Raw genomic sequence first — 27,574 nt, 5'->3', positions numbered from 1 at the left:
CAGCAGAGCTTAATACATCCAATTTTGCACCCTGAGCATGTTTCCTGACACTCTCTTTTGCCTTAGCTTCTCTTGAATTTAATGTGAATAGAGTAGCATTTAGTAAAAGAGGAATTCATAGCTCCCCATCCAAAGGAGAGCTGAAGAAAACAAGCTCTTGTGGTCTCAGGTAACGTGGTGGAAATAAAGCCTTTGATTAAAAAATAGCTTTTTAAAAAGCAGATTCTAAGGAAGTGGAATAAAAAACATTGCCCCTTCAGTGGGGGGATAATGTTGGGAAAGTGGAGGGTAGGCAAGCTTTGCAAAGCTGAAAAGCTGGGGCACTGGGGGGCCAACTTCTTCCATGTAGAAGTAAAGTGATTCCAGCCCCTACTCACCAAGTTGCTAAGCAATGTTTTGAGTCAACAACTCTCAGTGGTCAACTTGGCTGGGAAGGGAGACTCATTGTGAGGTCACAATGGCCAGTCTCTTAAGGCAGGAATCTGCAGTACCTTGACCACATTGAAGAAGGCAGCAGTGATGTCTCCCATCCCATCCCAAACGGTGCGGAAGGCAAAGGTAAGAAGTGTGTGAACCCAACTTTTTTCTCATAGAGTTGAGCAAATGCTGGAGCTTGAGGACAGACCCACTTTCTGTTATTATGCTGGGCAGTAAACAGTGTGCGACCACCAGTGTCTTATTGAAATGGGAAGCAGCAGGAGGTGTCACATCCTGTTTTGGCACAGGAATGTGCTGCCACCCCTCTGCTGATGGCACTGTGTCTCTCTTACCTGTGTTGTTTGCTTGGCAGTGGCGGTGGCACCTGCAAAGCAGGTGAGATCTCATAAGATTGAGGCGAGATCTTGCTGACACTTCCAGCACAGGGAAGGCAGAAGAGGCAAGGTGGGTGCTGCCTCTTGTACTTCTGCCACCCGAGACAGGCTCCTCACCCTGCCTCATCAATGGGCCCTGCAGGTATGGGCAGCAGAGCATGGGCACAGAAGCTTCAGGCAACGAAAGAAGGGGAGCTAGTAAGTAGGCACACTAACTGTTATACAGCTTCTGTTTAGGAAAAGTGCCTCTGGGTGGCCCCTAATAGAAGAATTTTAGTAAGAATGTAAGAGGTTGCTGGATCAGGCCAATGGGCCACCTAGTCTAGCATTGTGTTCTCACAGAGGCCAACCAGATGCTTGTGGGAAACCCACAAATCAGGATTTGAGCAAATGTACCAATACTTTATCATAGCAGTTTCAACATTGAGGATCCACTTTCTCAACTCTGTTGTCTCCTTTCATACTTTCTGTCTTGGATGGAGCCTTGAAACTCCATACTTAGCACTCTTTCCCACGGGCTTGCACTAAAGACCAGTCCTTTTTTTAAAAAGCATGCTAATTATGCCAATATGCTTTTGACCCCAAAGTACACAGGGAAAATGTTTTAAAATTTGTTCCGGTTTAAGTGCCTAAAGCAGGTGTGGGGTACCTTTGGCCCTCCAGATGTTGCTGGTAAACTTCCATCAGGCCCAACAAACATGACCAATGGCCAAGTATGATGAGAGTTACAATTCAGCAACATCTGGAGGGGCAAAGATCTCTACATCTGGCCTAAAATGATGGCTGGATCAGATGAAGATTTGGTGGTATGGCAGTACGTGCTTTTATGTATCTACTCAGAAGTAAATCCTATTAAGTTCAATAATGCTTACTTCCAGGTTTGCAGCCTTAGTGCGTTGACTACTATGCATCACCACATGATTCAGCAGAATTTGTCTGCTGCAGAGTTATATAACTATTGAGTTATACCCCTACAAAAACCAAATACTTATTGTAAAGCATGCCTATACAGAATACTTCGTGTGACTGCAGCCATATCACTCTACATAGAATATGTGATAGGAGTCCAGGGCATTAGCATTTCAATACAAAACATTTCCACTACTACTACTTCCTTGCTTCTACTCTACTGTTGCCTAGATTCTATTTCCTCCCCTTGGTGTTGCATTAATCTATATCATTGAGCCTGCATATGATAACTATACCCTCTTCCACTAAGGAGCAGCAAAAAGTCATGGTCAGATCAGGCAAACAGGTTGTTTCTGACTCTCTTGCACATGGTACCACAATGAGTAGTCCTGTGGGGAGGAAGAAATAATAGAATTGTAGAGTAATTGTGTACCCAGTAATTATTTCAAATCACTGTGAGCAATGTGGATTTCCAGGGGCCTTTTGCACAATTAGTAAACAAGTGATTCAAAGCTTACATAAAAGACCATAGTACTATTCAGTGCATTGGAGAAGTAGGGGTAGGCAGAGCTACAATGCTCCAGGCTAGGAAATTCTCCCTTGAGGAGAATGCAGGGCAGGGTCGATATATCTAAACAATCAATGTTCTTTGAAGGGAGGGTGCTGGATCACAAAGAAGATGGAAACGGGGGCTTCTGTTTCATGGCAATAGGATTTGCCTTCAAAATGGAAATGGATGGTTTTTCTTTGCTCTTATTGTTGCTGCTGCTTCAAATTGAATGCAAGGCACATATTATGTGCAGCATGAGAGAACCTCTCTATGTCCCACATGAGTATAATCAGGGAGGTGATTTCATCATTGGAGAGATTACTTCTCAGTTCTTCTTATTGTTTGAACCCATTTTCTTCATGGAGCACCCAAGGACAAAGCTTATTGATCAAATCCTGTAAGGAAATACTTTTATTTCTATGGCATAAAATTAGGCAATGTAGTAACAAGTTGTCCTTGTGATCTCTATATACTGGTTTCGGGTCAAAGCCAGCTCTTGACCATGCTGCAGTTGTGGAGAATGTATGAGGTATTAAAATTACAGCACAGAAAATACAGGATGGCAGAGAACTGTGGTTTGTTTTACAGTATATAACTCCTGATCAAAGTCGAGCCAAATTAAAACAAAAGATGAAAGCATCCACAACTGCTGTCTTTTGAAACCTCTATACTGTTGACCACAGGAGCTCTTCCTTCATTTGAATGGCATCACATGTTCCTAGTCATTAGTTTGTTGCTGATGTGGAATATTTATTAACCTTCTAATTTTCTAAATGTTGACAAAGAACCTGGTCAACACAAAAGGGCTAGCGTAACTGAGGATGCAGCAATAAAGGGTAAAAAAACACTGTCAAACAGTTGGTCAGTTGTGTATTTTTGAAAGTATTATGTGGATGGCATGTGTGCAAAGTTTTACTTAATGTGTGCGAGTTATGAAAACGTGTGCATATATGCGAATGGACACAGAAAGGTATTCAAACGAACAACAACCCATATACATCCAGAATTGTATATGGTTCCTGTGTGTTTTAACTTAAAAAAAAATAATGCTAATGATGTGTGAATGTGACAGATGATAGGTGTGGGGGTAGCTCCAGGTAGCTCTGCTACATAAATATCTTAACTGTGATGATGCTATACAGTCTCATACCATGAAACTGGTTTTCAAAAAGTAGTCATAGAGACTTGCAAATTGGGAAATTCATAATAGGTATTTAATGCTTCATATAAATTCTTCTTCTTCTTCTTCTTCTTCTTCTTCTTCTTCTTCTTCTTCTTCTTCTTCTTCTTCTTCTTCACTTGCTTATTTTAGAGCAGTGCCAAAAAACTATCAACACGTCTTGGCTTTCCTATTTGCTGTGAAGGAGGTAAATGATGACCCCAAAGTTTTACCAAATGTCAGCCTGGGATTCCATATTTATGACAGCTACTTCAATGCAAAAATGACTTATCAGAACACCTTGAATGTTCTCTTTAATTTGAAAAAGACCATACCTAACTACAGCTGTGACACTGAGAAGAATTTGATAGCTGTTATTGGGGGACTTGATTCTGAAACCTCTCTCCATATGGCCAACTTCTTAAGCATCTACAAGATTCCACAGGTAGGATACACTTGGTTAGTGTCATGGCGGGAAGAGTAACTGTGTCACAGAATTAGCACACATGTCATCATTTCCATGTGCAAATTATTGTTTTGGGGTAGAGAGAGATAGCTACAAATTTGATTGGCAAAAAATATACAAGCCTTGTTTGTTTCCCAAGAAAAATACATATTTAAAAAGGACATCTATACATACCCTCCATAGCATGCAGAAACTCCTCCATTTCAGTATACGGATCAGTTCTAACACTTTATAGAAAATGTCCCCTGCAAATGAATAATATTTGCTAACCTTTTAAAAGTACAGGAGGAGTTGGCCCTGTGATATTCTATGTGGGAAAAAAGTTCCCCATTGTGCTCTGGAGACAGGGTTTAAAGAATTAAAAGCTTTAGGTTCCTTCAGCTAAGTAGGGTTCCTATGATTTAGTGCTTTAAAATGTAAAACTAGCACTGCATCTCTCTCTCTCTCCAGAGAGAGAGAGAGAGAAAACAGTTGCTTAAACTCCAGACATTCCATTCAATTTCTATGCCCCTTCCCCAACAAACAGCATTCCACAGTCAATGAACACATTGTGTCCTAACTGGGCTGTTTTAGGAGGGATACATTCTGGGGAATGTAACTGAGCCCGGTTTTGGCCAGGGAGGGAGGGGTATAAATAAAAATTATTATTATTAATTATAATGTTCTTCATTTTGCTTAGGTCACCTACTGCTTTTTTGCTCCATTGATGAATGATAAAACCGAGTTCCCTTATGTCTATCAGATGGTTCCCAATGAAGCGCAGCAATACAATGGAATTGTCCATCTATTTCTGCATTTCCAGTGGAAATGGATTGGGATCATTGCACTGGATGATGAAAAAGGAGACAGGTTTGTGCAGAACCTACTGCCACTGCTTTCACAGAATGGCATGTGTTCTGCCTTCATTGATAGACTTCCATTCATCACTTCCACGGATAACATGATAGAAATTTTTTATTTGTCGAGACCTAGAGAGAGCATGGCCCTTTTCCTAACCAACACCAAAGTCAATGTATTTGTCTTAAATGCTGATACTTTTACCATATTAATGCTGAAATGGTTTCTATACCTGGCACAAACAGAAGACTTGACAGAGGCAGTAATGGGTAAGGTATGGGTTATGACAGCCCAGTGGGAATTCTCATCACATATATATTACAGGAATTTGGATATTGACTTTTTCCATGGAACTTTGTCATTTACACTGAACTCCAATGAAGTGTTTGGCTTCCAAAATTTCCTTCAAGTTCTAAATTTTCATTGGCCGAAAGGAGATGGCTTCATTAGGGTCTTCTGGGAACAGGCATTTGGCTGTTTGTGGCCAGGTACCAAACTGGGTAAGGAGCTCATTGACATATGTACTGGGGAGGAGAAACTGGAGAGCCTTCCTGGGATATTTTTTGAAATGAGTATGACTGCCCAAAGCTACAGTATCTACAATGCTGTCCATGCCATAGCACAAGCTCTACATGCCAGGTACTCAGCCATAGAGAATCATAGGACAGTGACAGGGGATAGAGGCAGTCTGGAGCCTCCCCACCAGCAACCTTGGCAGGTAACAGCTTGCATATCATGAGCCGGTGAATGTTATAAAGCTCAAGGGTCTGAGGGTTCGCCTAGGGAGGGTTATCCCCAGAACATTGCTTCTTTCTTGAACCTTTGTAATGTTTATGACCTTCGTTTGATCATCTCACCTTTTAAGGTAGACTAGAATTAACCTAGGGGATGCGGGTGGTGCTGTGGTCTAAACCACAGAGCCTAGGGCTTGCCGATCAGAATGTTGGCAGTTTGAATCCCCGCGACGGGGTGAGCTCCCGTTGCTCGTTCCCAGCTCCTGCCCAACTAGCAGTTCGAAAGCAAAGTGCAGGAAGGTAAACGGTGTTTCCGTGTGCTACTCTGGTTCGCCAGAAGCGGCTTAGCCATGCTGGCCACATGACCCGGAAGCTATCTGCAGACAAACACCGGCTCCTTTGGCCTATAGAAAGAGATGAGCGCCGCAACCCCAGAGTCGTTCGCGACTGGACTTAACGGTCAGGAGTCCCTTTACCTTTACTAGAATCAACCTCATCTTGCACACAGGAGACTATTATTTATTTATTATATTTATTAGTCTCATTTTCTGAGATTTGCCTCTTTCAATCCAGCTTCACCCTTTTCTGAGGAGCGTCTCATTCAACAACAGTGCTGGGGACACCATTTATTTTAATGAGAAAAATGAACTAGCTGCTGGATTTGATATTACCAACTGGATTACTTTCCCAAACAAATCCTTCATAAGAGTGAAATTGGGAAGGATGGATCCACACGCTTCACCAGGCACCGAGTTCACCATTAATGAAAGCATCATCACATGGCACAAGAATTTTAATCAGGTGGGATCTGGTTGCATGTAATAGAATCAAAAGGCATACTGAGAAGAGCCCCTTCAACCCCAGTTTCTCCCCTTCAGTTTCTCCCTTCTTCTTCTTTGTTGGGGCCTGCCAATCTACCTGGTCCTGAGAGCACCGTGGTGTGCTTCTCTCATCATTTCCCTTCCCACCTTCTAAACCACCTCACACAAACACACACAAGTAACACTGGGTGTGACAGAAGCAGAGGTGATCTAGTCATTGAACCCTTCAATGAGCTCCTCATCAAACCATTCAGACCATCTTGGACCCTATGAGTAGCAGGGGAAGCTCTATTGGTGGTTCAACCGCTGGGAGTTGACCCGTGAAAGAGCTTTCTTGCTAGTGGTTTCCCATTTGTGGAATATCCTTCCTGGTGTGTTGTATCTGTCTCCCTCATTTAGTGGCATCCAGGAAGAATTGAAACAACAACAACAACAATTTATTACTTATACCCCACCCATCTGGCTGGGCTTCACCAACCAACCAACCAACCAACCAACCGTCCAGTTCACCCAGGCATTTGCTGGTTTTCAGCAAGCTTGAAATTGTCAGCTGTGGGGGTTTATGACTATTCTTAGATGTTTCTAAATGGTTGGGAGTATTGTGGTTGGGGAATTTGTGCCTCCACAGCATGCGTCCCCTGCCCCTAATCTCTCTTCTGATTCTAGGATGTGTTACCAACCCTGCAGTGAATTTTCCTTTTGTTTTCTTTATCTTACACCCAATTATGATAGGCTGTGCACATGTTGCCACCTTAAGGCACAGCTAGGTCAATCTTCTTAATTTAGCTAGAAGCTGGTTTGGAGGAAAACATATCAAAATGCAGTATTTTGTAAGAAATGACATGATAAATATGGATTGTAGCTAACATATGTACACTGTTTTCCAAACCAGCTTTGGGAGTACCCTGGATGCAAAGTAAAGGGGAGTATGCACACATCAAACATAATTACCTACGTTCTTCCTGGAGGGCAGTGCTAAGTGCAAATTTCGAAGAATAGCTGTGTATCTGTTCACATATTCTTTCAGAAAGTGCAAAGTTGATAAATTTGGCTTTAAATGTGTATTGAATCTAATTTTCCCCATTCATATTTATGAACCACGTCACTGCTTTCTGCCTACAAAATTCTCTTCTTCGGTTATGCAGCCATTTGAAGTCAGCATCCTGTTACTCAAAGATGAATAGAGCCAGTTAGAAGAAAACTGAGTCATATTACTTTCATTTTATATGGTTAGGCCCTGCCACTTACTGTGTGTAATGACAACATATTACTTTCATTTTATATGGTTAGGCCCTGCCACTTGCTGTGTGTAATGACAACTGCTATCCAGGCTACAGCAGAAAAAGGAAGGAGGACAAGCCATTTTGCTGCTATGATTGTGCTCCATGTCCAGAAGGGAAGATTTCATACCAGAGTGGTAGGAGACAAAATGGTTGATTATACATATGAGAAAGTGGAGTGGGGCTTGGGAAAGACCAAGAGAAAACATACTTGAAAAGGTTCCTCTTAATCTCTGCTGCCACTATTCTCTCATGCAAGGGAGATATTTCTTCTATAAATCCCTTTTTGTGATTATTTTGCCTTGATTTGACATTACAAATTTTGGTATATTTGTACTATGAAATACTTAAAAATTCTGCTTCATTGACATCACTTCAGAACGTAATTGGACTAAGAGGGCACTTGACAGTGAAAGTAAATTTTCAGCCAGAGAGGACTAGCACTACTGAAACGTGTTCCTTTTACGTAAGCACCAAGTGTAGGTCTATACATTGCATTATACACAGAAAAATATGCAGCAGAGGAACTCTGCCCATGCAACTCTGATTACCATCCAGTATGTTTAAAAGAGTGAAAAATGATTTCCCCCCTTCTTGCAGATATGAATGACTGTGTCGCATGTCCAGAACATCTGTATCCAAAGAGGGACAGGACTCAATGCCTTCCTAAGATTCTAAACTTTCTGTCTTATGATGAACCTTTGGGGATTATTTTAGCTTTCTTGGCACTGTTTTTGTCTCTGATCACGACAGTGGTGCTTGGGATCTTCATTAGGTTCCAGAACACCCCTATTGTCAAAGCCAACAATAGGAATCTCACCTACTCTCTGCTCATTTCTCTCCTGCTCTGTTTTCTCTGCTCCTTACTGTTCATAGGCCAACCTCAGACACTGACCTGCCTCCTACGGCAAACAGCTTTTGGCCTCATTTTCTCTGTGGCAGTTTCTTCTGTGTTGGCCAAAACCATCACTGTGGTTCTCGCATTCATGGCTAGTAAGCCAGGAGGCAGAACGAGGAAATGGCTAGGGAAAAAACTGGCGAACTCAGTTGTTCTTTCTTGTTCTATTTTTCAAGCGGGGATTTGTATGCTGTGGTTAGTGACAGCTCCTCCGTCTACATATTTGGACATGCACTCTCTATTTGAAGAAATTGTAGTGGAATGCAATGAAGGGTCTGTGACTATGTTTTACTGTGTTCTGGGCTACTTGGGATTAATGGCACTAGTAACCTTTGTTGTGGCTTTCTTTGCAAGGAAGTTGCCCAACACATTTAACGAAGCCAAATTCATCACTTTTAGTATGCTGTTATTTTGCAGTGTTTGGGTGACCTTTGTGCCAACCTACCTGAGCACCAAGGGAAAATATATGGTATCTGTGGAGATCTTTTCTATCCTGGCTTCCAGTGCAGGATTACTGGGTTGTATTTTCTTTCCAAAATGCTATATAATTATTCTGAGGCCCAAGCTGAATAGCAAGGATCAAATGTTAGTAAGAAATAAGTAAGCATGTCTATAATGGTCTAAGCAGAAGTCCTGCTGTTTATTGTTTTAAGCCCCAATAGTGGAGCAGAATGATGCTGCATTTATAAACGATATTTTAATTGTGACAGAGGTAGCAACTGCAGAAAACTGAAAACAATGCCCGAGTTGAAAACTTATTATTTAGTGTGCAGTCCTATGATTGTCTACTAAAATATAAATTCTAGGGAGCACAATGATGCTTATATCCAGGTAAATGGGTTTGACAACCCTATAATTTGATGTATTTCTATCATGACAATGTCACTGAGGAAAGGTTTTTAGAAAATTGTTTCAATGGCATGCTCATTTTAAAAATGCTTATTTCTGGTTTAAAAAAAACATCATAATGCAAAAATGTCGATAATAAAATTTCATACCTTTTTTTGTAGGGAAACTGTTCAATAGACAATTGTTATCTTTGGCCAACAAAAGAGTTGAGCTAGATGGTTCAACTCTAAAATGCATTTGTAATATAGGATTCATTGCTATTTATTTTTTATATAATATATCTGCTGTCTTTCGGAATAAAATAAAATTTCTGTTGCCAGCTTTATTGTGGCTTTGTTTGCTGGGAAATTTTCCTGCACATTTAAATAATCAATCACTTTAAGCATGTTGGTATTTTGGATATGTGGGTCTTTCTGGTTGCAACTTAAATGAGTGCAATGAGTGTCGGACAATTCTGGGTTTCTGGGAGTTTTCCTGTTGTTATTCTGTCTCTCACAGCTACAATAAACCTACCATTAAAATTATGGACTGGTCATTTTTTCATCAGAGCGCAAAAGGGCAAATTTAGCAGGGGATCAAATACTTTCCCCCCTTACTGTATAGTGGTAAAGCAAAAGAATATGATAGAAGGGGGACAACTTATATAAATTTATTAAAACAAGAGGGAGGAGAGAATAATTTAAAAGAATTTATGGAATTATCAGAAAAATTAACAACATGGATACAGTATCATTATTTGAATGAAATATTTAAGAAGGATATGAGGGTTTGGGGAACAAATATCACCACAGAGAGAGACCTGTTGCAGTGTACTGTAATGTAAAAGTGCTGTCTAAAATGTATAAAATATTATTGGAATGGGAGACAAAGGATGAGCAAGTAAAATCCTCAATGATACATTGGGCAATAGACGTTGGTCATAATACAGACATGGAAGCATGGGAACAATTGTGGAAAATGGATATAAAATTTACAGCATGTTATGGTCTAAGAGAAAATTATAAGAAAATGATATATCGATTGTATTTAACACTGAGTAAATTGGCAAAAATGAATAAATCTAAATCAAATAAGTGTTGGAAATGTAAAAAGAAAGAAGGTTCTTTTTATCATATGTCTTATAGTACGGTTAAAGCTTACTAGGAAATGATATATAATGAATTGAAAAGGATGTTTAAAATAATGTTTGTGCAAAAACCAGAAGTTTCCTTATGAAAATTATAGGGACAGAACAACCCAAACTGTACGGAAACTGATTCATGTATGCTACTGCAGCGGCAATAATTTTACTTGCCGAAAAATGGAAAGAGGTAGAAGTCCCAGCGAAGGAAGAATGGATACAAAAACTTACGGAATATGCAGAAATAGTGAAACTTACCAGAAAAAATAAGAAATCAATTCTTTTATAAAAGAATGGAAATGGTTTATTGAATATTTACAGAAAAATTGTAAACAGATAAGAACATTGGACTGCTCACCTAGCAGTTCCTGCCCACCTAGCAGTTCGAAAGCACCCCTAAGTGCAAGTAGATAAATAGGTACCGCTTTATAGCGGGAAGGTAAACGGCGTTTCCGTGTGCTGCGCTGGTGCTGGCTCGCCAGAGCAGCTTCGTCACACTGGCCACGTGACCCAGAAGTGTCTCCGGACAGCGCTGGCCCCCGGCCTCTTAAGTGAGATAGGCGCACAACCCTAGAGTCGGACACGACTGGCCCGTACGGGCAGGGGTACCTTTACCTATACCTTTAAGAACATTGGCAGGATTATTGTAATAACCTAGAGTTTCATAAGAGTAAATATTTGTAGCAGATGAATAAATGAACAAATTAAGTTAATATGGATATGCAGAAGATATTTTTTTTAAAATTAAGGAACTGCAGAAAGAGGGGGAAGGAAGTCAAGTTTTGAAATGTTAATGAATTTTGTTAAACATCCAGACGCCTTTTTGTTAGGTATCTCAAATCAAGAGCTACCAAAAGAAAAATGGACATTATTTATGTATGCTACAACAGTGGCAAGAATCTTGATTGCACAATATAGGAAGATGGAAGAAATACCATCAAAGGAACAATGGCAAGAAAAACTGATGAACTATGCAGAATTGGCTAAACTAACAGACAAATGATTTTTTTTTTTATAAAAAGAACCATGTATCATAAAAAATGCTTTGAAAGGGGCATGTAAGAGTGACACTGTTTTGTCTCTGGGGCTTTGCTGCAGAGATGCACAGATTAATCCCTAGGAACCATTCTTACACTTTATATCCCCTTGCTCACATCCCCTTAGCACTTCTATTTCTGCTTGTACCCAGCAGGGCACACAGCTTATGCTTGAAGAACGACAGGTTGCTTCCTTCAAACCTCAAAGAAACAGGAAGCTAAATGTAAGTACATGAAGTAAATATGGACATTCTGTTTGCTGCCCTGAATGATGAATGGTAGATGAAAGGAAAATTGAAGGAGTGGGTGGATGGAAAAAGTGATAAATATAATGTTATATGGCAAGTTAAGATTCAGGGGAGAATTTTCAGCATCCAGCTGGAAAATATTTGTAAGGAAAAACATTTTAAACTTATCAAATCTCTCTCTCTCTCCCCCTCTCCCTCTCCCTCCCCCCCTCGCCCCCTCTTTCTCTGGTTTCCTTTGCCTCAGTATTTTATTTTATTTTTGTATTTCTCTATGTGTCTGTCTCTGATTCCCCCTCCTCAAAAGAAACTCCCTCACTTCTAAATCAAACCAGATCCACACTATACAAAAAGGTAGGGTGTGGATCTAATCCCTTTGTTATCCCCCCATCATGCACTTTGATCTTCTTCTGACCTAAGTGCATTAAGCTGACATTGTATTTTTACTCTTTTCCCCTTAGTGAGTGCCTGTTCTCAGAAGGCATGTTATTTGTGGGGTTTGCAAACTACAACCAAGGAGACAGCATGCTCCATGTGACATCTACCATGCAATTTCCTTTCATGCCTCAGCATGGCCTCATGTATTGTGTAAATATTGTGGGGATAGTAATGGTTAGCAAGACATACTTCTGCTAAGCATGTTTTCCTTTCTTAGGCATCCTAAGCTGTTTCTGTCCAGCTCTCCATGGTTCGATATTTGCCAAACGACTATTGGTGAGATTTCTGATCCAGCAGAAACCAGTCATTTAAATCTATTGAAATCACAAGGTTTAAAACACTCACAGCTAAATGGGACTGTGGTTACAGTGAGACTTGAATGCAACTATTTTGTGAAATTTTCGTTCATCTTAGTTACTGCCATAATGTGGATTTTTCTCATGGGTCACTAAGGCTACCTTTGCTTACTGTATAACCTTAGTTGGATCCTGGCTATGGTGTCTTACATGCCCATCCGGGGTAATCTTACACTTTAAAATGTATGGGATTTGGGTTTTTTTGTGCTCAGGCAGCTATGGTTCCAGCTGGGGCTCTGGTGCAGGCAATCCGGGCTTTGGCTCTGGTGTGGGTGACACTGGCTTTGGCGGCAGCGGATGGGCTATCAGGTGTTCGGATTTTTACCTCTGGAAATATGGCAAGCCTAAATTAGTCCTGCTCTAAGATGGCCTGTTGAAATGAGTGGGATGACTAAATTAGGTGAATTGAGTTCAGTGAGTCTGCTTTGAGTAAACCTTAGTAGAATATATCCCATGTGGAGTCCAACTAATGTTGATATGCAGCCTGTCATTGATCTCATTGATTTAACAACATATTAGATAGAACCAGTGTTTAATAGAAAATATAGATATATCATCCTTAAGATAAGAGGCAGGTAGTTGGAAAGAGAGACAGAGAGTGAGTGGGTGCATATGAACAGTGATGGTGGGTCAGAGCAGTGATGCCTGCAGCTCAGCATAGTGTCTCTCCTCTGTCCCAAACAAGCTTGATGCAGATGAGAAATGCACACAGACACTATGAAAGGCATGGCTATTCCCTCTTGCTTCATTCTGGCAGTCAGATCTATACTGCTTCTGAATACAAAGCAAATCATTCCTAGTTTTAAGGAAAGTACTCATTTGAGGGATTAATGGAGCAACTTACCAGGGAAAGCCATTTCCGAGCTTGGGAGGAGAGGGGGTTGTGGGCTAACCCCTCCCACACATGCGGGGGCTGGCCTTTTGCCCCCGCGAGATCCAGGGAATCCCCGGGCATGTCTTTGACCCGGACCCGCCAATCGGCGGGCTGGGGAGGCATGGCCTAGCCTACTTAAGGCCAGGCACGCCCGGGGACCGCCCTCTTTCCCCTTTCCAGCTGAGCGGTTTTCCCATCCCACCCACCCTTAGGCTTAGCTAGCTATGACCTTGCTATGGACTCAGGTTGGTCGCCGCAAGGGGCCTGGTAGGATTTTTTTCCAATTTGGCGCACTTTCAGCCTTTTGGTTTTTTCGCCTACCTCATAGCAAACGTCACAACTTCCGCGGTATTGGCAGTTAGGCATTGGCAGGGGTTAATTGTTATGCAAATGAATGGGGGGGGAGGGAAGCGCCATCACCTTCCCCCAAGGAAAAGGGTAGTCCGGTAGAGGACTCCGGGGGGCGTTGCCTTGTCCGAAACCTGGGGAGGTAAGGGCCTCTGGCATGCCCCGACCGGTGACACCCGTGGGATCCTAGTTGGCGTACTTCAACAGGACTCCCACGGCTTGTGGATAACCCTTCCCGGTCTCCATGCCGGGTAGTCGATAGGAGCCAATGCCTAAGGCCAATACCTTTCAATTCTGTAATCAATAAAGTTGTGGCCTTTTTATGCCCATTAACCTTAAATAATGTGTCCAGTGTCTTCATTTCACATGGGGGAGGGGACTTGCCACGCAATAAGCCCTATTGACATACTTCTGAGTAGATGTGGTAAGGGTTTTCAGGCTGCTCTACACAGAGTGGAGATTTCAGAAGGAAGGGATATGTGAAAATTGAGGGTCAAACTGTTTGTTATGTAGCTGTGATGTTAAGTGTAGGGATTTTTATTTTTATTTTACACAAACGGTCAGCATGCTGCACTCTCTACGTTACAGTTGTCCCTAAAAATATCATTAAGTTGGAATATGTCTCCAGACCTTCCAAGTGTCCCTATTTTCCAGGGACAGTCCTGGATTTACAGAAGCTGTCCCAGTTTCTGATTTGATCCTTGAATGTCCCAATTTCCCTTAAGACGTCCCTATTTTTACTGGAGAAATGTTGGAGGGCTTGGAGTTATGCGACCACCAATCAAGGAGATAAGGAACTATACAACCTTTAGAATACATCTGAAGGAAGCCCTGTATAGGGAAGTTTTAAAAAAATGTTTACTGTTCTATTATATTTTTATATATGTTTTTATATATGAGGAAAGCAGTCCAGAGTGGCTGGGGCAACCCAGTCAGATGGGCGTAGTATAAATATTATTACTATTATTAAATAGGATGTCACTATTTTCATCAGAGAAATGATGGAACATATGTGTCTCTGAATACCAGTTGCTGAAGAACATGAGTGGTACAATGGTATTGTGCTTGTGACCTGCATGTGGACTTCCAATAGGTATTGGGTTGGTCATTGCTAGATATGCCTTTGTTCTGCTCCAACTTTGTTCTTTTTGTTCTCTTTGTTCTTTTAAGTATTGGATGGAAACATTTTCTTGCAATAGTAAAAATTTTATAATAGTCTCTCTTATTCCCCCAACAGATTACAAAGACATGTCTAATGTAACCATCATAAGAGATTTCCTGCTACTGGGATTTTCAGAGCAAAGGGAACTCCAGATCTTACACCTTGCAGTATTCACAGCAATGTACATGGCAATTCTCATTGGAAACTTCCTCATCATCATTCTGGTAGCTAGAACTACCCACCTTCAGACCCCAATGTATTTCTTCCTTGTCAACTTATCAATTGTTGACCTTGGATCCACAACCGTCACCATTCCCAGATCAATAGCTAATGCCCTGATGAACACAACACGTATTTCTTATTCTGAATGTGCTGCACAAATGCTTTTGTTCGTCCTCTTCATGTCATCAGATATTTTCCTCCTCGCTGTCATGGCCTATGACCGGTATGTGGCCATCTGTCACCCACTGCACTATACCTCTGTGATGAAGTGGGGAAGGTGTATTCAGCTGGCAGGTGGGGCATGGGTAGCAGGCTTCCTTAATGCTGCTTTGCACACAGGTACCATTTTTTCACTGCCCTTCTGCTCCAACATCATCACTCAGTTCTTCTGTGAAATCCCACACCTGATGAAGATCTCATGTGCTAATTTGTACTTGAATGAAATGTGGGCCCTTCTCTTTAGTTCAGCCTTAGGTCTTGGCTGCTTTGTGCTCATTGTCACATCCTATGTTCAGATCTTTACTGCAGTGCTGAGAATGTCCTCAAAAGCAAGTAGACAGAAAGCGTTCTCTACCTGCATTCCCCACCTCACTGTTGTCTCTCTCTTACTTAGTACAAGTCTCTTTGCCTATGTCATGCCACCCTCCAGCCCTTCATTTAATCTGGATGAAGTGCTTGTTGTGATATACTCAGTGTTTCCTCCAATGATGAACCCGTTAATTTACAGCATGAGGAATAAGGATGTCAAAACTGCCCTGCGGAAGCTGTTTTACCAGAAACTTCCAAACAAATCAGTTTCATAGTTTAAAAACCACCACCACCACTGCCACATGTGATTTGAGGTGTTTGCCATTTCTACCCCTGCTTAAAATATCAAGGAAATGGAAATTTAAAGTACCTTAATGTTCACACCATTTAAGCAGGGAATACTTTGTCAAGGGTTGTCTATTATGCTTGCTTGCAAACTTGGTTCCATGCATCCATACTTTGCCCTGGCTTTTGGGATGGGGGAGGAGACATGTATCCAGAAAAAAATCCACAGGTGCAGCAGCTTCCTCAGTCACATGCTTCATATAGCCATGATGAATTGCTGACTGAACACATCTGTTTAAGGCACTTCGCTTCCCTGCCACAATCACAATTTGTAGAGAATCTCCAGGCAAGAATTCTACAGGTTAGCCAGTTTCCCAATCCCTTGCTACAGATGTAGATGATGAATTTCTGTCTGAGACATCCGTACAAGGCACATTTCTTCCATCAAATACCACCTACTATAGTAAGTGTCTGGGCAGACAGTCAATAGGTTTATCCTGAAAATGTCCATACTGCAAGCAAGCAAGCAAGTAAGCAAGCAAGCAAAAACAAACAGGAACAGTTGAAGCCATCTGGGAAGGAGGGGAAGAAAGATAGTCTGCATGGATGAACTGGGGATTTTAAACCTTCGGACTAATGCAAATGACACTAATCAGGAGACTATTTTTCACATAGCTAATATTAGTATAGGGGCGGCACACACAACAGTCTCTTGTGAATAAAGAAAACATCAGGCTGCACACAAGTTGGTTGCCATTCAGGGCAGTATGCCAGACAGAGTCTTGTAGCAAAATGAAGTATTGAGCTAGATGCAAAGCTATGGTGCCCCAGAGGGGACAGTCTCCTGTTTGACAGAACTGAAAAAGACTGTGCCGTTGAAACAGATTTTTTCCCCAACTGGTGTTCTGCTTTCAGATTTATATTTCTATTCTCTAACATTGCTTGCTTGGGGGTTTCAGAGCTGCCTTTGGCTGTATCTGCAACAGGATTGTAGTGCACCTCTTTTTATCTTTATTGGTGTAGTTTATGCTATATAGAGTACAATGTAATACCTTTATATAATCAAAATATAGTTTTTAAACCAGCTGTATACTCTTCTATCTTCTGGTGTGCTAGAAATCTGGCTGCATGACATACATATATCAGACCTGCTCTGCACACAATTTGTGGCCTATGAAACTGAACTCTGCTCACCAGCCAGGGATGTGAGGAACCTCCATTTTATTCTGGGTCTTAGACAATGGTGGGGAATGACATAGCATGACATGACATATGGCTAGTTGGCTGGATTTGTCTGGGGGGTTTCAGAGCTGCCTTTGGCTGCATCTGTAACAGGATTGTAGTGCACCTGTGTGAGGTCATGATGTGCCCCCATAGCTTAAAAAAAGATCACAGTACTCTGCTGAAGAAAGAACATTGGTAGACACGTGCAGTGCCTAAAGTTGAACCAAAACAGAGTTAGTGTGAGTTTTTCATTGTCTTTTTAAAGAGGTTCATCTATCATTTACATAATAAACACAAGAAAGGGGAAAAAAGAGCCTTCCACTGAGAACAGTCCCAGTGCTTTTCAGATATGAATATTTCTCTTTCAAATACAAATACCTTCCAAAATGTTTTCATGACTGGTGGGCTATAGCCATGTTCTTTTGAAGTCGAATAGAAAATAAAGCAGAAACATGTTTTAAAAAACTTTTCTGATTTGTGCTATTTCTTTGGTTTTCAAACTTGTGAGTGAATCTTTTCCATTAATATCAAGTTCCGCACCGGTATAATGGTGTATAATTTTCATGGTCAAGGAGCATCTCGTCTGCCCACACACCCACAAAAACCTCTTGGCACTTTTAACATTCAGAAATTTATTGTGGCATAAGCTTGCATGAAGTGTCAACCTCCGTGGGGAGATACCGTATATAGGATGGGTGGGAACTGCTTTTAAGTAGGACTCTTCCATATGCTGGACATGTAGTGTATGCATGCTGCAATTATATGGTTATCCACAATTTGAGGGATCCTGTCTACTAACGGTGGTGTTTTGCCTATCAATGCTTCCCTAATGGTGAAGGGATTTCCCCAATGCCTAGCAAGGATTCTTAGGAGCTGCCATTGCATCAGCCTCTGCAACAATGTCACTGTTGAATTAATTCCCTTAATTACTTAAACACTGCAGTTCCCCTGCCCCCATTCCATATGGGTATGATAAGAAACAGAAGTGGAATCCTTGCCTGGGTCTCACTGTGCATGCAACATGAGAAAGACAGTATGAGAAAAGTAGACAGTATCAGCAATTCATGATGAGAGAGAGCCTTAGACTGTAAACTTTGGTCTTTTGCTTCTTTTTTTTGGCAGTGGCTGTGGGCTGTTAGTGCCATGCTATTAAGAGAAAGAGGGAGCTAATCTTTAGCAATGAATATACTTCCACTATCACATTCATCTGCCTCTCTCAGTGCTTCTTTAAATAACATTTTCTTCTAACATGCACCTGTGAAGCAAAAGGAGCTGTGAATCCAACAGAGAAGAGACTGCGATGGATCTCTCATACTGGCATGAAATGTGAGGAGACAGCTTCTAGGAGCCACAGGTGAGAGCTGAGTGCATGGTGGGGACCAAAGGTGGAGAAACTACTCCAGAAAGGAGCATGATGTGTCCCTCACCAGATATACTCCCCCTCTCCGAACAACTTCTTCTACTGTTCTTTTAAACCCTGTACACAATATGGGATTTATGCTATTTCTTTCCGAAGCTGATACATTGCATGTTAGACTGATGAGGCAAGAATGGGAACAGAGATAATAGCTAGTGAGTCAGGAGTTTGAGGAATCACTTGCAGCTTAGGACAATATGGTAAAGTAAACTCACAAGAATCGTATTGACTTGGATCCTCGAGAAATAAAATGAATAGGTTTCCAGAAGAAATGTTTGAAGTCCTTCCATTCTCCTTTTCTGTGACCCTTGAGAAGCCACTTTGTGGAAGGGGCTCCTCACAACATGGGTCCCATGCCTTTGCTATTTTATTTATTTATGAACCTTTTGCCTTTGAAAAGATCTCAGGGTGGCCAACATATGGTTCAGTGACACTCTGCCTTCCAGGTAGTGTTCATAGCGAAACCAGTTTAGCTTCAGGGTATTTTCTGAGCACCAAAACACAACAGGCATTCTATCAACCTAATGTCTGAATATTGTTTCAAAGACTAAAGTCTGAAACCAGGGAAGTGTGAGGAGATCTGTGCCTGTACAGTAGGACTTTCCTAGGTTGCTTTCCTCACTGCAAACCACTGAACTCTCTGTACTGAAGGACCCTTAGAAATGCAATGTGAAGAGACTCAAGTTGGCTGCAGGTGGTTGGGGACTTATTAGTGGAAGTGCCTTTCTGTTGACGCAAAATGTGTTTGGATCCAGTAAAAAGCTACATTGGGAAAACTGAAATTGTGATATCATTCATTTAACAATAAAGTAATAAAAAATATCATACATGGCAGTAAATATAATTCTAACATTAATGAAAAATAAGACTTTAGAATGAACATTAACAATTTTCTGCTACTGGAAATTTTGAGGGACCAAGAATGGCAAATTTTGCACTTTGTGATCTTCTTAGGAGTATACCTGACTATTGTGATGTTGCTATTTTGTAGTGAGAACACACTTTAAAGAAATGCTGTATTGAATGTTCAGACAATTTAAGTTAATATCTATGAAGATTAATGGTATTCCCCCCCCCCCCATTCTATAGGTTTCAATTCCTGGCTTCTGATGACTGGTAATCTGTGCTACTGTACCTCTTGAGCATGAGGGAGAAGTAATGTCTAATATAACAATAATCAATGATTTCCTGCTTCTGGGATTTTCTAACCAACGAGAGTTTCAACTTTTACAGTTTGCAATCTTCTCAGCAATGTATCTGGTTATACTTACAGGAAATCTGATTCTCATAATTCTAGTAGCCCTCAACACCAACCTTCAGACCCCAATGTATTTCTTCCTTGTCAATTTATCGATAGGAGAACTTGGCTCCACCTCTGTCATTATTCCCAAATCAATGGCCAATGCGCTCATGAACTCAACACTGATTTCATATTCTGAATGCGTGACACAAATGCTTTCCTTTGTTTTTTTCCTGTCATCGGATGTGTTCCTCCTCACGGTCATGGCCTATGACCGATATGTGGCCATCTGCCACCCACTACATTATGCGTCTGTGATGAAGTGGGGAAGATGCATCCAACTGGCAGGCGGATCGTGGATGGCAGGTTTGCTTAATGCTGCTGTGCATACTGGCACTATTTTTTCACTGCCCTTCTGTTCCAACGTTATCAATCAGTTCTTTTGTGAAATCCCACACCTAATGAAGATCTCATGCGCTGATTCATACCTCAATGAAATTTGGACACTGCTCTTCAGTTGCGCATTAGGTATTGGCTGCTTTGTGTTCATCGTCTTGACCTATGTGCAGATCTTCAGCACAGTGTTGAGCATGCAGTCCATGGCAAACAGGCAAAAAGCCTTCTCCACTTGCATTCCCCACCTCATTGTTCTCTCTGTCTTAGTTGGCACCATTCTTTTTACTTATCTCATGCCAGCCTCCATCTCGTCATACAAGCTGGACCAGATGCTTGCTGTGATATATTCTGTGGTTCCTCCAATGATGAACCCAGTAATCTACAGCATGAGGAATAAGGATGTCAAAGCTGCCCTGGGGAAGCTGTTTTACTGGAAGATTTCAAGCAAGAACACCATGCTTCCTTTTCACTGATAACCCTGCTGCTTACTCGTGTTACATTATGGAATAATTTAACATAAAACTTATATCATTTCTCGCTTTATTTTCACTGTATTGCATTTTAGCATTGCATAATATATCGAATTCAAATTGTGAGTTATTATTAATATCACTGGGAATGTAAAATGTTTGTGTTGTATGCACGGTAAGTCCTACTTAGAAGTGACACCTTAAAAGTAATAAACATAAATTGGGGTGATTGATTTTAATGCGTTACTCCAAATAAAACTGAACTGAACACAACCCTAACTCTGCTTCAGTGTAGTTCCCCCCCTTAATCACTTAAAGCGGAAGAAATATTTCCATATTGGACGAGCATTTGTTCCTGGGACAACACTTTCATGCAAAAGCCACTTGTTATTGTTTTCTGTTTTTTTGTGGGGGGGGGGATTTCAATATTATTTTAAAAAATGGAAATATAATACATAACCTTTGAGTCTATGCTACCCCTGGGGTAGGTATCCTTGTTGCTCTACCTAGTTATATAGTTTTCAAATTGTTTTCAGAAAGTTCACAGAAGAACAAATTTATGGTGACATCATCATTATCAACAACAATAACAATAACAACAACAACAACAACAAAAGGATGGGCTTCACAAGGACTGTAGCTGCTGTAGAGGACTGTAGCTCAGCAGAGAGGGCTCCTCCTTTAAATTTATTTTTATCTGTGGCATTTTGAATTATGGGGTTTTTGTGTGTGTGTTTTTCTTTGTTGGGGGGTGGGATGGACATTTGGATGGGACTGGGAATAGGTTTAGTTTTAATGTAATTGTAAATTGATTTTCTTATTAGTTTCTATTTCTTCTTCTTCTTCTTCTTCTTCTTCTTCTTCTTCTTCTTCTTCTTCTTCTTCTTCAGTATAGTTCGTGTTTTGCTTTTAAGGGGAGAGGGCCAGGGCTGCCTGGGAGTGGGCCCCAGCCAACAGAATGGCTGGGGCAGGTTCCACGGGGGGATGTACTGGGACACCCGATCTCAGTGATCATGGTTAGGAGGAGGAGCTATGCTAAGACCAGACCATGTCATTACCAAGGGGGCGGGTTTAGTCATTGTTTGAAGATTATCCCTGCCTCCAGGTCTGGGCTTGACTGGAAAGATACCAGAATCAATGACTTGATTGGGGATGGAGGACTTGACCTGGCATGTGTAACAGAGACTTGGTTGAATGAAGCAGATGGGCCTGTTCTTGCCACTGCTTGTCAACCAAGTTTCTATTACACACAGAAACCCAGATCATATGGACGGGGTGGGGGTGGGGTTGCTGTGATTTTTAGGAAGTCATTAGTTTGCACCAGGCATCCTATTGGGAAGACCCAGTTTTCTGAGTGCATGTTCTGGAAGTTGGGCAATAGGGGCAGTACAGGATTCCTTTTGGTGTACCAACCTCCCCACTGCACCAAGGATTCCTTGCCTGAGCTGCTTCAGGTTTTGTGGCGGATGTTCTCCTGGAGACACCTAGTTTGGTTGTCCTAGGGGATTTCAACATCCATGCCAACATGACCTTACAAGGGGTACCTCGGGACTACGTGGAAAGCATGGCCTCCAAGGGGCTGTCCCTGGATATGTTTGGCCCAACTCAGTCACAGACATGCCTTAGACCTGGTGTTCACCTCTATGGATGTGGGTGATCTGACACTAAATAAAAGCAAAACAAAAGAAGTGTCATGGTTGGATCACTTCCAGGTGCACCTGGACTTCTCCATGACCCTTCCCCTCTGCAGGGAGGTGGGCCCGATTCAGATGGTCTGCCTCTGCCACTTAATGGATCCAAATGCTTTCCAGAGAGTGGTAGGAGATGTTTTATCCCATGTTAATAGCCTTTCAGCTGATTCCCTGGTGGCCCGCTGGAATGTGGAGTTAACCAGGGCTATCGACTGTCTGGCTCTGAAGCGCCCTCTCTGATTGCATGGAGCCCAGACAGCTCCATGGTTTTCCCCAGAGCTGAGGGCAATGAAACAATTGCTGAGACGGCTAGAGCGCCGGTGGCAGAAAACTCATTCTGAATCTGACCGGACACAGGTTAGAGCTCAACGTTAAGCCTACCAAGTGGCGATAGCAACGGCGAAGAGGATCTTCTTCACCGCCTCTATTGTATCTGCAGAAAACAGCAGCAGGAGACTCTTTCAGGAGGTTCACAACCATCTTTGCCACCGGGGCCTGGTAAGGACCCCAAGATCTCCTGCAATGATTTTTGCAAATAAAGTCACTTAGATTTGGAAAGAGGTACACCCCACCATGGGAACAGGGCCAGGGCGGAAGAGTCCTAGAGTTTTGTGTAGTCAAGTTGCATGGGATCAATTCCAATCTGTTGCCTCCAAGAATGTGGACAGGCTGCTTGGATGAGTGAAGCCGACCACCTGTCTCCTTGATCCTTGCCCATCCTGGCTCTTAAAAGCGAGCCAGGAAGGGCTGGGTGATAGGCTCCATGGGGTGGGGAATGCTTGCCTCTCCTCTGTGAGGGAGACTTCCCAGACCCACTGAAAGAGGCGGTCATTAAACCACTTCTTTAAAAAACATCTTTGGACCTGGCCAATATGGCCAACTATCGCCCAGTCTCATATCTTCCATTCTTGGGCAAGGTGATTAAGCAGGTGGTTGCTGAACAACTCCAGGCATGCCTGGAGGATGCCAACCATTTGGATCCATTCCAATCGGGATTCAAGCCTCATCAGTGGACTGAAACTGCCTTGGTCGCACTGGTTGATAATCTCTGGCAGCCTAGGGACAAAGGCGAAAGCTGTTTCCTAATTCTGCATGTCTCTCTCAGCAGCCTTTGATACCATTAATCATAACATCCTTCTGGACCATCTAGGGGAGCTGGGAGCTGGGGGCACCGTTATACAGTGGTTCTGCTCCTTCAGCACAATGCAAGAATAAGGGCCTTGTATGATGAAAAATGCTTCAAAGGAGAGCATGTAAGAGTGACGCTGTTTTGTCTCTAGGGCTTTGCTGCAGAGTTGCACAGAACCTTCAGGTAGTTAATCCCTAGGAACTATTCTTACACTTCTTATCCCTTTGCTCACACTCCTTAGCACTACTAGTTTTGCTTGTACCTAGCAAGGCACACAGCTTATGCTTGCACAATGACAGGTTGCTTCCTTCAAAAGTCAAAGAAATAGGAATTTAATGTGAGTACATGAAGTAAATATGGACATTCTGTTTGCTGCCCTGAATGATGAATGGTAGATGAAAGGATGATTGAAGGAGTGGATGGATGGAAAAAGTGATAAATATCATGTTATATGGCAAGTTAAGATTCAGGGAGAATTTCCAGCATCCAGCTGGAAAATATTTGTAGGGAAAGACAGATTTAAAGCTGTTATCAAACCTCTCTCTTTCTTTCTCTATGGTTTCCTTTGCCTCAGTATTTAATTTTACTTTTGCATTTCTGTACATGTCTATTTCTGATCCCCCGCAAACCTCCTTCACTTCTAATCAATCCAGATCCACTCTATACATCAATGTATTGTGTGAATCTAATCCCTTAGTGATGCCCTGTCATGCACTTTGATCTTCTTCTGACATAAGTGCATTTAGCTGACATTGTATTTTCACTCCTTTGTGAGTGCCTGTTCTCAGAAGGCATGTTATTTGTGGGGTTTGCAAACGGCAGCCAAGCAGACATCATGCTCCATGTGACATTTACCATGCAATTTCCTTTCATGCCTCAGCATGGCCTCATGTATTGTGTAAATATTGTGGGGATAGTAATGGATAGCAATACATACTTCTGCTAAGCATGTTTTCCTTTGTTAGGCATCCTGAGCTATTTCTGTCCAGCTCTCTATGGTACGATACTTGCCAATTGACTATAGGCGAGAGTTCTGATACAGCAAGAACCAGTCATTTACGTCTATTGAAATCACAAGGTTTAAAACACAGTTAAACAGGACTGTTGATTACAGTGAAACTTGAGTGCAATTATTTTGTGAAATTTTGGTTCATCTAAGGCAGTGGTTCATCTAAGGTTCATCTAAGGCAGTATATATATATATATTAGCATTAAATCAGAGGCAGATAGTAGGAAAGAGAGATAGACTGCAGGTGCATATGAACAATGATGGTGGGTTAGAGCAGTGATGGCTGCAGCTCAGCATAGTGTCTCTCCTCTGCCCCAAACGAGCTTGATGCAGATGAGAAATGCACACAGACACTATGAAAGGCATGGACATTCCCTCTTGTTTCACTCTGACAGTCAGATCTATACTGCTTCTGAATATAAAGCAAATCATTCCTAGCTTTCAGGAAATAACCCCACTTAGCAGGGAATAAGCCCTATTGTCTTAATTCTGAGTAGATGTGGTGAGGTTTTTCAAACTGCTCTACAGAAAGTGGAGATTTCAGGAAGAGGCTGTATGTGAAAATTGGGGGTCAAACTGTTTGTTATTTAGCTGTGCTGTTCAGTTTAGGGATTTTTATTTATTTTTTACACAAATGGTGAGCATGCTGCAACCTCTACCTTACAGTTGTCCCTAAAAATATCACTAAGTTAGAATATGTCTCTAGACCCTCCATGTGCCCATATTTTCCAGCGACAGTCCTGGATTTAGAGAAGCTGTCCCAGTTTCTGATTTGATCCTGAAATGTCTTGCTTTTCCTTAGGTAAAGGGAAAGGGACCCCTTGCCATTAGGTCCAGTTGTGACCGACTCTGGAGTTGCGGCGCTCATCTTGCTTTATTGGCTGAGGGAGCCGGCGTAAAGCTTCCGGGTCACGTGGCCAGCATGACTAAGCTGCTTCTGGAGAAGTCCTAGGCTTTGTGGTTTAACCCACAGCGCCACCCACGTCCCTCCTGCTTTTCCTTAGGATGTCCCTATTTTCATTGGAGAAATGTTGTGGGGTATGGAATTATGTAACCACCAAATCATGGAGATAATGAACTATACAACTTTTAGAAGAGATCTGAAGGCAGTCCTGTAAAGGGAAGTCATTTTTATGTTTACTGGTTTATTATGTTTTTATATATGTGGGAAGCTGCCCAGAGTGGTTGGGGCACCGCAGTCAGAGGCGCGGAGTATACATAACAAAATAATAATAATAATAATAATAATAATAATAATAATAATAATAATAGAAGTCACTATTTTCAATGGAAAATGTTGGAAGATATGTGTCTCTGAATACCAGTTGTGGAAGAACATGAGAAATAATAATAATAATAATAATAATAATAATAATAATAATAATAGAAGTCACTATTTTCAATGGAAAATGTTGGAAGATATGTGTCTCTGAATACCAGTTGTGGAAGAACATGAGTGGTAGAATGTTATGGTGCTTTTGATTTCCAATAGGTATTGAGTTGGCCATTGCTAGATACTGGATGGAACCATATTCTTGCACAAGCAACATTTATAATGGTCTCTCTTATTCCCCCAATAGACTGAGAAGACATGTCTAATGTAACCATCGTAAGAGATTTCCTGCTTCTGGGATTTTCAGAGCAAAGGGAACTCCAGATCTTACACCTTGCAGTCTTCACAGCAATGTACATGGCAATTCTCATTGGAAACTTCCTCATCATCATTCTGGTAGCTAGAACTACCCACCTTCAGACCCCAATGTATTTCTTCCTTGTCAACTTATCAGTTGTTGACCTTGGATCCACAACCGTCACCATTCCCAGATCAATAGCTAATGCCCTGATGAACACAACACATATTTCTTATTCTGAATGTGTTGCACAAATGCTATTGTTCCTCTTCTTCATGTCATCAGACATTTTCCTCCTCGCTGTCATGGCCTATGACCGGTATGTGGCCATCTGTCACCCCCTGCACTATACCTCTGTGATGAAGTGGGGAAGGTGTGTTCAGCTGGCAGGTGGGGCATGGGCAGCAGGCTTCCTTAATGCTGCTCTGCACACAGGTACCATTTTTTCACTGCCCTTCTGCTCCAACATAATCACTCAGTTCTTCTGTGAAATCCCACACCTGATGAAGATATCCTGCTCTGATCCATACTTCAGTGAAATGTGGGCCCTTCTCTTTAGTTCAGCCTTAGGTCTTGGCTGCTTTGTGCTCATTGTCACATCCTACGTGCAGATCTTTACAGCAGTGCTGAGAATGTCCTCCAAGGCAAGCAGGCAGAAAGCCTTCTCTACTTGCATTCCTCACCTCACTGTTGTCTCTCTCTTACTTAGTACAGGTATCTTCTCCTATGTCATGCCAACCTCCAGCCCTTCATATAATCTGGATGAAGTGCTTGCTGTGATATACTCAGTGGTTCCTCCAATGATGAATCCGTTGATTTACAGCATGAGGAATAAGGATGTCAAAACTGCCCTGTGGAAGCTGTTTTACCAGACACTTCCAAACAATAAATCAGTTCCATAGTTTAAAAACTACTGCTGCCACCACCACATGTGATTTGAGGTGTATATCATTTCTACACCTGCTTAAAATATCAAGGAAATGGGTGGTTAAGGCACTTTATTGTTCACACCCCTTAAACAGGGAACACTTTCTCAAGGGTTGCCTATTATGCTTGCTTACAAACTTGGTACCATGCATCCATGCTTTGTCCTGGCTTTGGGGATGGGGGAGGAGACATGTATCCAGAAAAAAAAATCCACAGGTGCAGCAGCTTCCTCAGTCACATGCTTCGTATAGCCATGATGAATTGCTGACTGAACATATCTGTTTAAGGCACTTTGCTTCCCTGCCGCAATCACAATTGTATAAAATCTCCAGGCAAGAATTCTACAGGTTAGCCAGTTTCCCAATCCCTTGCTACAGATGTAGATCATGAATTTCTGCCTTTAACATCCATACAAGGCACCCTGATTCTGGCACATTCCACCTATTATAGTAAGTGTGGCAACCCTACGTGACAACATTTAAGTGTAATGGTAGTGACCATCCCCTGCTT

General features: G+C 41.8%; 2 protein-coding genes across 5 annotated transcripts; both read left to right on the top strand.

Annotated features, from left to right (window-relative positions):
* The first annotated feature begins 479 nt into the window (after positions 1 to 479).
* LOC308461642 (vomeronasal type-2 receptor 26-like) lies at positions 480 to 17,596 on the top strand. 4 transcript variants are annotated; one of them, XM_080978717.1, is made up of 6 exons: positions 480 to 558; positions 3,584 to 3,875; positions 4,576 to 5,451; positions 6,041 to 6,268; positions 7,579 to 7,705; positions 14,971 to 17,596. In XM_080978717.1, exons 2-6 carry the CDS (start codon positions 3,714 to 3,716, stop codon positions 15,918 to 15,920), a joined length of 2,343 nt encoding a protein of 780 aa, XP_080834843.1. In that variant the 5' UTR covers positions 480 to 558; positions 3,584 to 3,713; the 3' UTR covers positions 15,921 to 17,596. The 4 variants fall into 4 exon arrangements, with proteins under 4 accessions (XP_080834843.1, XP_080834844.1, XP_080834841.1 ...); XM_080978718.1 differs by having other exon boundaries at positions 509 to 558; positions 3,589 to 3,875; XM_080978715.1 differs by lacking the exon at positions 480 to 558 and adding an exon at positions 692 to 813.
* Positions 17,597 to 19,664: 2,068 nt separating this feature from the next.
* On the top strand, positions 19,665 to 27,042 carry LOC308461865 (uncharacterized protein). The gene is made up of 2 exons (XM_080979030.1): positions 19,665 to 20,651; positions 26,090 to 27,042. Exons 1-2 carry the CDS (start codon positions 19,730 to 19,732, stop codon positions 27,037 to 27,039), a joined length of 1,872 nt encoding a protein of 623 aa, XP_080835156.1. The 5' UTR covers positions 19,665 to 19,729; the 3' UTR covers positions 27,040 to 27,042.
* Positions 27,043 to 27,574: the final 532 nt, after the last annotated feature.

Source organism: Podarcis pityusensis, assembly GCF_964106645.2.
Source record: "Podarcis pityusensis genome assembly, chromosome: 13".
Taxonomy (NCBI): domain Eukaryota; kingdom Metazoa; phylum Chordata; class Lepidosauria; order Squamata; family Lacertidae; genus Podarcis; species Podarcis pityusensis.
The sequence above is the reverse complement of the archived record's forward strand: the minus strand, read 5'-3'. Positions and strand labels throughout refer to the sequence as shown.

Excerpts from the sequence above, each read along its gene's own strand:
- LOC308461642 (XM_080978715.1), top strand. The coding sequence starts at position 728 with ATGTGCTGCCACCCCTCTGCTGATGGCACTGTGTCTCTCTTACCTGTG. Across the intron at positions 814-3,583 it reads CGGTGGCACCTGCAAAGCAG|AGCAGTGCCAAAAAACTATC; the intron begins GTGAGATCTCAT and ends TGCTTATTTTAG. Across the intron at positions 7,706-14,970 it reads GAAGATTTCATACCAGAGTG|ATTACAAAGACATGTCTAAT; the intron begins GTAGGAGACAAA and ends TTCCCCCAACAG.
- LOC308461865 (XM_080979030.1), top strand. The coding sequence starts at position 19,730 with ATGTCTAATATAACAATAATCAATGATTTCCTGCTTCTGGGATTTTCT. Across the intron at positions 20,652-26,089 it reads GTTTTACTGGAAGATTTCAA|GAGAAGACATGTCTAATGTA; the intron begins GCAAGAACACCA and ends CCCCAATAGACT.